This window comes from Aquarana catesbeiana, linkage group LG12 (genome assembly GCF_042186555.1).
Source record: "Aquarana catesbeiana isolate 2022-GZ linkage group LG12, ASM4218655v1, whole genome shotgun sequence".
In the NCBI taxonomy this organism is placed as follows: Eukaryota; Metazoa; Chordata; class Amphibia; order Anura; family Ranidae; genus Aquarana; species Aquarana catesbeiana.
Genome location: NC_133335.1, coordinates 89,685,912 through 89,700,582, shown reverse-complemented (window position 1 = coordinate 89,700,582; position 14,671 = coordinate 89,685,912). Strand labels below are relative to the sequence as shown.

The following is a 14,671-nucleotide window of genomic DNA, read 5'->3' as shown; positions in this document are numbered from 1 at the left end:
CTTACACTCTAATATACAGCACATGGAACATATATGATACATGATAAAATCCCTTTATGTATGTGCAGATTCTAATTCTTAGCAAATAGTATATGTGTGTTGCATGATATACTCTCATGATATTACAGTTATACAACACATATGATACATAATATAATTTCATGATAATAAATGCATATGCCCTAATATAAAGTGCACAGTATACATATGTGATAAATGATATAATCCCATGATATTACATTCATACACTCTATACAACACACAGAATACATATGCTGCATGATATGATTGATCCCATGAACTGACATTCAGTGTTTTAGGTTAGTACACGGTACACACGATACATACTAGAATCCTATAAGAGGACACGTGATACATGCTATATTTCTATTCATTAATATCCTTACAAGTAAATACACAGCAGCACACATTACACATGTAATACATGATATAATCACATACACAGCACACAGGATATATTTGGAATTCATCATACCAATGTACACTGTAATACATGATATACCATGATGATCTCCTTAAATTTCCCTCCATACACTGTAGTACACACACACCGATCATAGGAGATCACTCCATGTATGTACAATGGTCTGGTATACAAATTACACATCATACATGGCTGAATGTAATGAATTTCTCTCCATACACCCGAATATACAGAAGATATCACCCCAATGTACACAGTAATATATAATGCCGGTAATATACACTGTCATCATGTCATACACGGTGTAGATCGGGTATACATTGTATTTATTTGTATCTCCTTTAATCACACATAATGATTATTAGAATATTATTATGATGGTGATAATATCGGGGACGGGTGGTGTATAGGAGGTGATCGGTGTGATGATTGGAATGTGTTCAGACATAGATCGGGATTTGTATGTGAGGACGGTGTGGTCTCAGGTAGGTGTATGTAGGTGATCGGATGGGAGTTATGAGGTGTGATCGCCCCATGTATGGATACATTCCTCCATAGGACTGATCTCTCAGTGATCGGACACCCATAGATTTATTAGAGCTCCCATTTACTATACACTCTTATTTATTATAAATCTGTATTTTATTATTATTATTATATTTAGTTATATGTAGGGCGGTGTGTGGGTGACACATGGGGCTGTTTTATACATCAGATCGGTGTGTAGGGGGGGCACGGATCAGACATTTATTGTCGGGGATCGGTCTTCCTCCATATTGATGGCTCTCCTGTCCCTGCCATGTGTTATGTGTAGTACTAGTGGGGAGGGGCACACAGGGGCCCCACATCCCGCCGATCCCGGGGGCCCCGACCCGTGTCGGTGTCTTTTAAAATCTGATCCGATAGAGATCCGCTCCAACCATGGCTTCACTCCTCTCCCTTCCCCCATCGTCTTCCAGCGCCGGGGGGCGGAGCCCTGTCGGGACAGCCCCAATCGGCGCGGGCCGCGGTTGCTCGGTGACAGCTGCAAGGCCCGCCCCCCTGACATTACAGAGCGGACTCTGGCAGGGAAGAGCAGGAGTGACGGCGGTGGGAGCGGGAGAGGGAGACGGAGGAGTCCGGGTACATGTCACCCCGGGGAGATCGGCCTTCCCCAGCACCGTCCGACAACAGCAGGCATGGAGCTCCCGGCCGCCGGGGAACATGTCTTCGCTGTAGAGAGCATCGACAAGAAGAGAGTCCGCAAGGTACGGCACCCGGGGAGAGGGAGAGAGGGGGGACCTTCATCATCATCATCAATATTATTATTATTGATTATGTCTTCTCTTCTCCCAGGGGCGAGTGGAATACCTGGTGAAATGGAGGGGATGGTCATCCAAGTAAGTCCTATTATCCTGAACTCAGATCCCACATCACACCCCTATTATTATTATTATTATTATTATTATTTATGATCAATATTATCATTATTATTATTATCAGCACCATCCAGCAGACAGGCGATCAGACAGGGATGGGATCACATCACTAATCACCCATGGCATGGTGTCTGACTATTACATCTCATCATCATCATCATTTTATTATTATTAAAATAATATTATTCCACAAGCAGTCAGTGTAAAGGAGACCTATCTTCAGATCATACATGTTATTCTTATTTCTTCCTCTGGTGTTGTGTCGGGAGCCTTGCCACAGACAGATCCTGAGGTCCTACATTTTATTATTATTATTATTATTATTATTTCTTCCTCTGGTGTAGAGTGGGGGGTGTTGGCACACACAGGTCCTGAGATCTTCTATATTCTGTGTGTAGGATCTCTTCCTCCTCAGGATCAGACAGGCAGAGTCGGTGTTGGTCTGGTTGGATGTCAGCCCTGTAGGGGTTGGGAGTTTGCCTTTTGCCAAGGATGGAATGTCTTTTCCTGCCTCTCTTCTCTAGGAGTGCTCGTTATTCCAGCAGCATGTCACCTTACATGGCTTCCCTGTAAATGAGGATCATTAGCCAGGTGGGGGTGGGGGGGTGCTGACAGTGCGCACATTGCACTCCCCCATACAATCCGATGAGGATTAATATTTCCACAGATATGGGTTCAGTGAAGTCTGGATGTATTGATCACTACTTCTTCCCCTGACTTACTGAGCAAGAGCCTGTGTTACAGATCACCCCTATGATTAGGCTTACATCCCAAATGTGGAAGATGATTACACCATCCCCTGGTTTCGTTTATATAAAAGATAATAACTTGATCCCTTGGCTTCTTTTATATTAAATATGCTATGTCGATCTCTTGGCTTCTTGACTTCAATCCCCTATTTTCTTTTTTTTATGAAAGATGGTAGGTAGATCCTTTTGGCTTCCTATATAGAAAAAAGATAATCATGTGATCCCCTAGCATCTTGTATACTAGATGTTTACTAGAGACCTTGGTCCTTTATATACAAGAAATCATTGCTTGATCCCCCTGTCTTCTTGTATATGAGAGATGATTACTTGATTCCCCCCCCCGTCTTCTTATATATGAGAGATGATTACTTGATCCCCTGTCTTCTTATATACGAGAGATGATTACTTGATCCCCTGTCTTCTTATATACGAGAGATGATTACTTGATCCCCTGTCTTCTTATATACGAGAGATGATTACTTGATCCCCTGTCTTCTTATGTATGAGAGATGATTACTTGATCCCCCCCCCCCCTCTTATATATGAGAGATGATTACTTGATCCCCCCCTGTCTTCTTATGTATGAGAGATGATTACTTGATCCCCTGTCTTATATATTAGAGATGATTACTTGATCCCCCCCCCCCCTGTCTTCTTATGTATGAGAGATGATTACTTGATCCCCTGTCTTATATATTAGAGATGATTACTTGATCCCCCCCCCCCCCCCCCCTGTCTTCTTATATATGAGAGATGCTTACTTGATCACCTGGCTTCTAGTATATGAAAGATGATTACTTGACCCTTGGCTTCTTCTAGATAGAGTGTATTGTTCAGGTTTTTTTGGGCCAATTCAGAACAGAGGTAGATTGTATAGATGAAGAAATGTTTCTACTGACTTCAATGATGCAACATACACTACAGATGGATTTCACTTTTCTTTTTAATCTCCTTTCGCTGGTGATACTGGGTTGTCCTCAATTGGCATACACGCCTGTAATGCAAATCCAGCATTATCCTGTTGTTGCTCACCTTCCCCTATGACATTATCAGGGAGCTGGCTGTCTCTTCCGGGTTCTTGTGGCTGGCCCCTTGATGACACGGCCACCAGGTCTGCCCTCCTCCTGCTGCTCTGTGGATGGCAATACCTCCTGGGATGTCTGATCTAGATATCCCAGGAGGCTGTGGCTGTAGTACACACCATCCTGGCCTAGTCTGGGGCTGAATTTTAATTTAAAAATAAAAGGGCATCTTCATTTTGCAGAGGGGGTGCAAATGTGAGCTATGAAGTGAAGGCATGCTTTTATACAATTTTTGCAATGTATAGGTTACTTCTGTACAGTATCCCAACTTTAAAATAGAACTAGATTGTATAGGGGAAGAATGACTTTAAAGTGAATAGCACAATGGGACATGAATTTGTTTCATTTTGTACAGTCTTGGCTAGTGCTGTCTAGTGTTGCAGTATTATAGGCCAATTCAGAAAAGTTCTAGGTTGTATGGATGGAGAAGAGTTTATGGCTGGCCATACATTATACAATTTTCTTGTACAATTTTCCTTTAGATTTACCAAAACCATATAATATGAGGTCAAACCTAAACACTTTCAATTAGTATGCAATCAGGCAGGCCCTTGCACTACATAGTTGAAGGTAAATCTAAAGGAAATGGAATAAGAAAGGTGTATAATGTATGGCCAGCTTAAAGCCTAGTACACACCAGTAGTTTTTATCTCATTCAACCCAGTGGGCTGAACTAAAAAAACTGAAGAGCTTAGGCGGAGCCACTGTACTAACTATTAAATGTTAGTACAGCAATATCCCCCACTGAGCTCTTGTGTTCCGACAGGGGGAAGCCCCCTGCCAGAACACACTGGTCAGTGCTCTCAGCCGCTGATCGGGTGCCGATCAGCAGACCTTTTCCGGTCATGCCCCTTCAGTCGGATCGGCTGCCATACACACGGGCCAAATGTCGTCCGGTTTCTATTGAACTAGCCAATGCCGCCTGATATTCGGCATGTACGTCCCTATAGAGTGAAGAACATGATGGAACAGTAATGAATTTCATATTGTAAGGTCTAGGCTAGTGCTGTCCATTATTTCCATTTTATAGGCCAATTTAGAAGGCTTCTAGGTTGTATGGATAGAGCAGAAATTTATACTTCATACCATGATGGAACACAAATTAACTTTATATTGTTCAATATGGGCTAGTACTATCCAATATTTCCATTTGATAGGCCAATTCAGAAGAGTTCTAGATTGTACATATGGAAGTTTATAGTGAATACCATGATGGAACATGAATGAATTTTACTTTGTTCGGTGTAGCCTGGTACTATCCAATAATTCCATTTTATAGATCAATTTAGAAGAGTTCTAAATAGTATGAATGGAGAAGAGGTTTATACTTAATAATATGATGGAACAATATTGAATTTCATACTGTACGGTCTAGGCTATTTCTATCCAATAACTCCATTTTATAGGCCAACTCAGAAGAGTTGGCAGGATGGCCGGAGAAGAGGTTTCTACTGATATGCAAGATTTCATTTTGTAGGGTCTAGGCTTGCATCCAATATCCTGTTGTTTCTAGGCCATTTCAGAATAGAGCTACATTGTGTATATATATTGCATACCATGCCAGAACATGAACTCTCATCTTGTACTGTCTAGGTATAACACATGGGAACCAGAGGAAAATATTTTGGACCCTCGACTTTTGGTTGCATTTCAGAACAGGTATGTTTATCACTCTTCTTCTTAATCTACAAAGACTTCTGAGAAGAACATATATTTATAAAAGGAAAAACTCTATATATAACATTGTAATAGGAAGACCTGATGGAAATATGTGTGGTTTTCTGGGGACGTAATCTTGGCTAATACAAAAAAAAAAAAATCAGGCTGTTTCAAATGAACCAATTAGTTGCCTGGCAGGTGGCCTAGATCTGAGTATCCCAAACCAATGTTTTGTCCCTTCGGCCATTACAGATTTGTAATTTGACAGAGGTGGGCGTTCCATGACAAGGTTGTTGTGCCGAGGCTTCCTTCCCTCCACCCACTCACGAAAACTCTTGGCTAATTTTGACATTGTGTAAACAGTCTGGAGCGGAGTCTCCCCAGCCTTAGATTGCATGTAATCTGCTCCATGCATTTTAATGAGATCATTAGCATGCTGCCTGCATCTGTACATCTTCGCATCCAGCATGCTGCTCTATATTTTCTATTAAATGGGTTTAACGTTGCATTTAATATTTATGGTGTTAATAAGGTCGGAATGATTCAGGTGTAGTATTGTGCGTTTTTAAGAATGCTGCTTCTTCATGAGTAGGTACCTGAATTTATACCTAATTGTGCTGCTGTGTATTTCTTATTATGAAAATGGAAGCATACAATGCTAAGTGCAATAGTGACTGGTAAACAAGGGGATAAAAGCACAAATGTGTCCCCATCAGCTCACATTGTTACTGAGTTGCATATTTGTGTAACATTCCCATAGCTTGGGATCAAGCTGAAGACCAGCTACAGTAGACCCACATAGACCATCAGGCCTGCGGGTGATGGGAGGATGGTATGATTAAGACGGACCTGTTCCAGAATGATTCTCCGAGGTCAAACCATGCGTTATTAGTCTGTTAACCCTGATGAAGAGCGTTCTGGCACTTTCAGAAGGCCTTGGCGGTTTCTACTATTAAATGGTTATATCGTTAATGCTTTTCTAGTCCATCTGTGTTTTGGCCAGATGTCTATTCGCGAATCAGCTGATCCAAGACGCATGTGCTGGGAATGTGCCTGCCTTATTTATACCTACTTTCCATGATGGCAATCTGCAACGGTATCCTGCAGCTGGACTCGGAGAATCCTATCTAATACAAGTAGACAACCCTACATGTGTACAGCCTAAGGCTTCATGCATGCAGACGCTGGAATCTTATGCACACGGACGTAAATCTGCCATATGTGGCTTTTGTTTTAAGATTATGCAAGCATGGCCTATACTTGTGTACAGTCATTCATTGATATAGGTGATTGTATGCTGTTTCTGGTGCAAAAACATGCCCCTAATTTACAACAGATGTGCTTAAGCATCCACGTGCTAGAGGCCTAAGACACTGAAGGTGTTTTAGCGCTAAAAATAGCACATGTAAAGTGCCTGAAAACTACCTCTCATGCCTCCCCAGTGTGAAAGTCCGAGTGCTTTCACACTGGGGCGGTGCGCATGCCACCGGTCACGGCACAAGCCCTTTAGAAACGGCACGAGCATGCCCTTCAGTATGCATGCACCGATGACGTTGGCTCAAACGTCTATGGTAAATATCTCCTAAACAGTGCAGGTTTACATCCATAGGAAACCATGTTAAATGAACTAGTGTGTTTCTGCAAAACTAAAAACGCACTAAAATGCATAGGTGTGAACCAGGCCTAAGGGCCCTTTCACGTTAGTTTTTCAGGTGGACCCGATTGGACCTTGCAGTCACCTCTATGGAGCAGCAGATGTTAGATGTATATAGATAGTTAAGCACTAACGTGTTTTATGATGTAATATGTGCAGGAAATGTTTTCCATTAATTGCTGCACTCTTTCAGTGATTCCAAATATGTCAAATTTGACAAAATGTAAGAAGTGAGGATTATATGTAAATGGTGGTGGGGCATGGAGACATCACCAAGAGATTAAGGGTGTAGTGCAATCGGCCTTGTACATTACATCAGATTTTGTTTTTTTCCTTGTATCAGCACCAGTTTTCCCAGAGCATAGCAGCATCATTATACTAAGATATGCAAGCCAGTCTTATCCAGACCGCATCGTACACAAATGTATAGGAATTTTAAGCAGTATCCATAGAGCCTCTGCTCTAATTGTAAAATCCAGCAGATTTGTTCAGGTTGTCATGAAAGGTAGCAGAAAAATAATCCTTATGGTATCATACCTCAAACCCCTAGCAGTGCAAGAGTTCAATGCTCATTCTGTCAAGGGGGATTGGAATAACATGAAGTGCATACCTTATTCCTCACTCTAGACTAGCTTTTGGCATGTTCCCATTCACTTGAATGGGTCACATTCAGAGGTAGTACTATATGACAGGGGGTATCATTTTTGCAACCCCGTCCAGCTGCCTTTGCATTTAAAGGGGGCATTCACTAACGAGTCTTTAATGAAACTATCGTAATGACCAGTTCTCTTAAAGGCTAACTTAAAAATAAAAGTCTGAAGATTGTGAAATGTTTTGCACGTTTTTTTTTTTTATTGTTTCACATTTATTTCTGTAGTGCAAAATAGAAAATAAATCTCACTAGGTGTTGTATTTGTCACCTCCTTCCATTGCCTCATGAGTAGCATATGGAGGAAATGCAAAACCAAGATAGCTGGAGTCATGTGACCAGTTGATGTTAAAGTGCACTAAGACCTACAAGAACATTAGCATTATCTATTGGGTCCATGTACAGTTTTGGCTTATGTGGATGGAGGGGGGGGGGGGGGGGGGGAGATGAGCATTGCTGCAAGGTACTCTAATTCTACTTCTTTAAGGGGTGGAGGTACAATCATGCTGATTTCTAACCTTCCCAAGGCTGGCCATAAATTGTAAAAGTTTCCTTTAGATTTTCCAAACCATATAATATGAGATTAATACTAAATACTTTCAATTCGTATGCAATCAAGCATGCGCTACATAGTTGAAGGTAAATCTAAAGGAAATTCAATAAGAAAATTGTATAATGTATGACCAGCCCAATAGATATTGCCTCCTAAATGCTGGACAGGTGTGGCCAGGGTTCCCCATATACAAGAGATTGTCTGACAGAAAATTACCAAATTGGGTAACTATCTTCTCATGTCGATGGAATCTATATTCCTGGAGGCAGTACTGATGGGAACCAGAAGGGTCAGATACTTAACTCTCTGCAGATGCTTGTTTGTTCTTTTTTATTTTTTTTCTGCCTATCCAAAATGAATTACTTGTGGTTAGGAAGAACCGATGAGCATCCAACCACCATAAAGTATATGCAATGATTTTATTATTATTATTATTATTATTTTTTTTTTTTTTTATAACTAGTGATTTTTAGTATGCTACCCATACAGACATTGGTGTTGATTTACTAAAACTGGAGTGCAAAATCTAGTGCAGCTCTGCATAGAAACCAATCGGCTTCAGGATTTTATTGTCAAAGCTTAATTAAACAAGCTGACGTTAGAAGCTGATTGGCTACCATGCACAGCTGCACCAGATTTTGGACACTCCAGTTTTAGTAAATCAACCCCACTATATAAAATGTAAGAATGTGAAATCTTCCAGCTTGTGCCTATTAATCTCTTTTGACCACTTTGACTTTGTTGTCCCCTTCTAATGTAGAGAACGTCAAGAACAGATTATGGGGTACCGAAAACGTGGACCTAAACCAAAGCACCATATTCTGTCGGTAAGTTAAACCTGAAGTTATTTTGTTCTACCTGGTCACTCTTTTCCCCTCTCATCAACCTGCCAATGGCATTTTTTTTTTAAATGCAACGTTTCAGCTTTCATTATATGGCTTATTTTCATCCCAGTGATGTTGTTACTGGGTTTCTGTGCTTCTCTATGAAATGCATGCAAATCAGGACTTGTGGGAGGGGACAGCATGGTGTTGTAGATGGCTTCCTGAAAATATCACAGCACCCTACTATAGAACTCCTGTCAAGCGTCCTTAGTCCTAATGCAAGACAGCGGACTGGCCCTTGGGAGTAGTTCTGCAAATATCTAAATACCTTGATAGATGAATGTCAGTCTGCAGAGGTGGGTGTTCCTAGGCAGACTGTATTTGCATGTTTTTGTCTTACATGTATTTGCATGTAGACTGCACTAGGTAATGCCCATATGTTTTGGGTCAAAAGGTGTAGTTTTTATGAGGTTTCAGATGAGTCTATTGATTTGGGTGACTACCCAATATTTAATGAGCTCCATGCAGATACTGCCAGCTGTGGCTCATTGGGTAAAAAACCCTTTGCTTGATTGATGTAATTTTCTTACTGATAAGCCAGCACTCTTGCCTCTCTCCATCTGCTGGATTGACAGTTCATTGCGAAGGCCATGTGACTAACCACCATAGTATCCAGTACCAGTAGTTTCTTTAGCTAAGGTAAGTATTTCAGGATCCGTGTTAAGGAAGTAGGGGATCTTAGTTTTGCTTAGCTCTTATATGGCTTTGTGTGTGTGTGTGTGTTTGTATATATAATTAAAGCTTTCTATTTTATCGCAGGTGCCATCATTTGCTCGTCGTTCCAGTGTGTTGAGTGGCCTTCAGGATGCTACTGTGGACAGCCATACTAAGCTGGATATGACATCCATAGCAAAGAGCCAGCCTTACCAGTATCAGTTGAACAGTAAAAAACACCACCAATATCAGCCGTATGTCAGTGATCGCTCTGAAAAGCACCACACGAGTAACAAAAGAAAATATTACTATCAACTGAATAGCAAGAAACATCATCATTACCAACCAGACCCCAAGATGTATGACCAATATCCTTCAGGGAAGGATTCTCAGAACTCTTCCGATCAAAGCAGACATAGGGAGTCCTGGACTCAGAGCCGGCCTATTGAGTTGGAGGCTCCTGCAAAGAATGGCATAGGACTAGCTTTAAATGGCTTGGACAAAAATCTCTCTAGTGGAACTCCCACCAGCACCGTTAAAGAAGTGTCTGGAAATGGAGTTGGGGGCAAAATGAAAATTGTGAAAAATAAAAATAAGAATGGGAGAATTGTCATAGTTATGAGTAAGTATATGGAGAACGGTATGCAGTCTGTGAAAATTAAGTCTGCGGAGGAGAATTGTGAAACGGAGCCTGGAAGGACAGTGGCCACAAAGGTTACCTGCAATGGTGACAGGACTTGTAACGTGGTTGAAGAAAAGCAAGAGAGCTGGAAAAACAGAGTGGAGTCCAAAATCACAATAAATGAGAATAAAGGGTGTGGAGACCAGAAGACCGCTCCTCTTGCTGGCCTCCGGAGAACCTATTCTAGTGCTGAATCTGTTCTCAACCAGCCTTTGCCACTCACCACCAAGGAGGACAAAACAACATGGACCAATGGAAGCAGTTTATCCTGTAATAAAGAGTCGCCTAAGGAAGTTGTATATATTAACCCTAGAAAAAGGTGCTTGGCTGAGATGGCAGGTGTGGGAGATGCCTCCAAAAAAGTACTTCCTTCACGAAGCGTTAGTGCTCCCGGTAGACTGGAGAACCAGGGTGGTGGTCAGAGCATTTTGCCCGTTTCCCCACAAGAGCCAGACATCATTCTATTAGACTCTGATTTGGATGAACCCATAGACTTGCGATGTGTGAAGTCCAGGTGTGACAGCCACCAAGAGATCACGAACCATGTTGTTCAAGTGACTGAAGAATCCCAGGCCAGTGAACCGGATGATGCAAAGGAGGAACCAAGGACTGTATTCAAACCTTTTTTTGGAAATATTGTGATTACAGATGTAACAGCCAACTGTCTTACTGTTACTTTCAAGGAGTATATAACCGTTTGACAGAACTTGAAGTGAATGTAATTCAGGGATAACAGCAGTTGGGGAAAAAAAATCACATATTTGTTTACTTTTCATTTAAAGCCTTTAGAATTTTTGAAGCCTTTAAAAGCACTTAATAACTAAACAGCCTGTATGTTTTATCTGCAGGCATCCCCCCCCCCCCCCCGCCACCCCCCGGTAACAAAACCATTGTCAATGGTAACCATGTAAGTTGTATATTTATTAGTATTTATATGTGTAGATTTATTCAAGCTTTGCATTGTTAATAGCTATAATTTTTTTGTGAAATGCAACTTTGATGTAACTATTTTGTTGCCAGAATTGACTACGTTCACAATGAATTTAACCCGATATATAAAAATTTGTATATTTATGGTGTATTGTTGATATGCAAAGAAAGATTAAATCCAGAGCTGCTAATAGATTTTTTTTTTTAATGCTTCCGGTAGCTGCTTGTATGTAAATATTTAATGAGGAAAAAGTATGTAAGCAGCATGAGTTATTCCTGGGCTTGTGTAGAAGTCTGTAGCCTTAGTTAGGTGCTAAATGATATTGTGCAATAATAAAAATGACATTGAATTATGAAGAGCTGTGGCAGCTGTCTTCAGTATTTCAGGAGCAGCAGGGTTTAACATACAACTGTTGGTGCCTATACTGCTGCATGGGGTTCCAAGCGGAAGGCAGCAGATGGCCAGGATGGAGAAGAGACTTCACTTCCTCTGCTGATCACCTAGGCCAAGTAGCAGGATTGCACTCTTATGCCCCGTACACGCGGTCGGAAAATGTTCGATGGGAGCTTGTTGTCGTAAATTCCGACCGGGTGTAGGCTCCATCGGACATTTTCCGTCGGAATTTCGGTCACACAAAATTTGAGATCTGGATCTCAAATTTTCCGACAACAAAATTCGTTGTCGTAAATTCCGATTATATGTACACAATTCCGACGCACAAAGTTCCATGCTCGGAATCAAGCAGAAGAGCTGCACTGGCTATTGAACTTCCTTTTTCTTGGTTCGTCGTGATGTTGTATGTCACCGCGTTCTTGACGTTCGTAATTTCCAACAAGATTTGTGTGACCGTGTGTATGCAAGACAAGTTTGAGCCAACATCCGTCGGAAAAAATCCATGGATTTTGTTGTCGGAATGTCCAATCGTGTCATTAGGAGACTTAAAGAAGATCTAGCATATTTATATTTTAATGTTCTGTCCCCTATAAGACAAAGTACATATAATACTTTGTACGGTGTTGCTAGGTGCTTCCTTACCATAACTATGAGGTCCAAACCGGACCCGTCCCCTGCCAATCTGACAACAGGTAGGAAGGAGATGGACACTTCATAACAGCAGCTTGGCTCATGTGTGAGCACTTTCGCCAGACAAGCAGTGGCAAGAAAAATGCAAAGGGAGGATGGATGTGTCAACTTCTGAATTCCTCTTGCCGCTACTCAGTTGACGTTACAAAGCATCTGTCTCCTTTCTAGCTGTTGCTGGATCTGCACAGCAGGAGAGGGGAGGGTGCAGTTGGTACCTCCTAGCTAGGATTAGGGAGCACCTAGCAACATAGGACACAGTACTTACTACATGTACTTTGTCCTATAGAGGACAGAACAGTAATATATATATTACAGTGGGGATGGAAAGTATTCAGACCCCCTTACATTTTTCACTCTTTGTTATATTGCAACCATTTGCTAAAATCATTTAAGTTCATTTTTTTCCTCATTGTTGTACACACAGCACCCCATATTGACAAAAAAAAAACAGAATTGTTGACATTTTTGCAGACTTATTAAAAAAGAAAAACTGAAATATCACATGGTCCTAAGTATTCAGACCCTTTGCTGTGACACTCATATATTTAATTCAGGTGCTGTCCATTTCTTCTGATCATCCTTGAGATGGTTCTACACCTTCATTTGAGTCCAGCTGTGTTTGATTATACTGATTGGACTTGATTAGGAAAGCCACACACCTGCCTATATAAGACCTTACAGCTCACAGTGCATGTCAGAGCAAATGAGAATCATGAGGTCAAATGAACTACCCAAAGAGCTCAGAGACAGAATTGTGGCAAGGCACAGATGTGGACAAGGTTACAAAAATTTTTTTTGCTGCACAGTTGCTAAGAGCACAGTGGTCCATAACCCTTAAATGGAAGACGTTTGGGATGACCATAACCCTTCCCAGAGCTGACCGTCTAGCCAAATGAGCTATCGGGGGAGAAGAGCCTTGGTGAGAGAGGTAAAGAAGAACCCAAAGATCACTGTGGCTGAGCTCCAGAGATGCAGTCGGGAGATGGGAGAAAGTTGTAGAAAGTCAACCATCACTGCAGCCCTCCACCAGTCGGGGCTTTATGGCAGAGTGGCCCGACGGAAGCCTCTCCTCAGTGCAAGACACATGAAAGCCCGCATGGAGTCTGCTAAAAAAAAACACCTGAAGGACTCCAAGATGGTGAGAAATAAGATTTTCTGGTCTGATGAGACCAAGATAGAACTTTTTGGCCTTAATTCTAAGCGGTATGTGTGGAGAAAACCAGGCACTGCTCATCACCTGTCCAATACAGTCCCAACAGTGAAGCATGGTGGTGGCAGCATCATAATGTGGGGGTGTTTTTCAGCTGCAGGGACAGGACGACTGGTTGCAATCGAGGGAAAGATGAATGCGGCCAAGTACAGGGATATCCTGGACGAAAACCTTCTCCAGAGTGCTGAGGACCTCAGACTGGGCCGAAGGTTTACCTTCCAACAAGACAACGACCCTAAGCACACAGCTAAAATAACGAAGGAGTGGCTTCACAACAACTCCGTGACTGTTCTTGAATGGCCCAGCCAGAGCCCTGACTTAAACCCAATTGAGCATCTCTGGAGAGACCTAAAAATGGCTGTCCACCAACGTTTACCATCCAACCTGACAGATCTGGAGAGGATCTGCAAGGAGGAATGTCAGAGGATCCCCAAATGCAGGTGTGAAAAACTTGTTGCATCTTTCCCAAAAAGACTCATGGTTGTATTAGAACAAAAGGGTGCTTCTACTAAATACTGAGCAAAGGGTCTGAATACTTAGGACCTTGTGATCTTTCAGTTTTTCTTTTTTAATAAATCTGCAAAAATGTCAACAATTCTGTGTTTTTCTGTCAATTTGGGGTGCTGTGTGTACATTAATGAGGAAAAAAATGAACTTAAATGATTTTAGCAAATGGCTACAATATAACAAAGTGAAAAATTTAAGAGGGTCTGAATACTTTCCGTCCCCACTGTGTGTATATATAGATAGATAGACTCAAAAATCCAAATGTGTGAATCTTAGTTCATTTAATTTAATTAATTTCTAAATGGTATTTGTCCATTTTTGTGGTTGACTGCAAAAAAAAAAAAAAAAAAATAGTTTTCCCTTGTCAACCGATGCCTAGCTTGCTTGGACAATAAACAAGCAGTAGCACACTGATGGGTCCTCCTGTGCTCCTATCAGCCAGGTCCCAATGTAAACTACATGGGTAACTTTAATCGCTTATCAGATTTAGCCACTTGCTTGTAGCAGTGGT

At 41.5% G+C, this 14,671-nt stretch overlaps 1 protein-coding gene across 1 annotated transcript; it reads left to right on the top strand.

The window, feature by feature from the left end:
- Positions 1-1,455: 1,455 nt before the first annotated feature.
- CBX4 (chromobox 4) lies at positions 1,456-11,716 on the top strand. The gene is made up of 5 exons (XM_073608198.1): positions 1,456-1,692; positions 1,781-1,824; positions 5,288-5,353; positions 8,970-9,036; positions 9,853-11,716. Exons 1-5 carry the CDS (start codon positions 1,624-1,626, stop codon positions 11,128-11,130), a joined length of 1,524 nt encoding a protein of 507 aa, XP_073464299.1. The 5' UTR covers positions 1,456-1,623; the 3' UTR covers positions 11,131-11,716.
- The last annotated feature ends 2,955 nt before the right edge of the window (positions 11,717-14,671 follow it).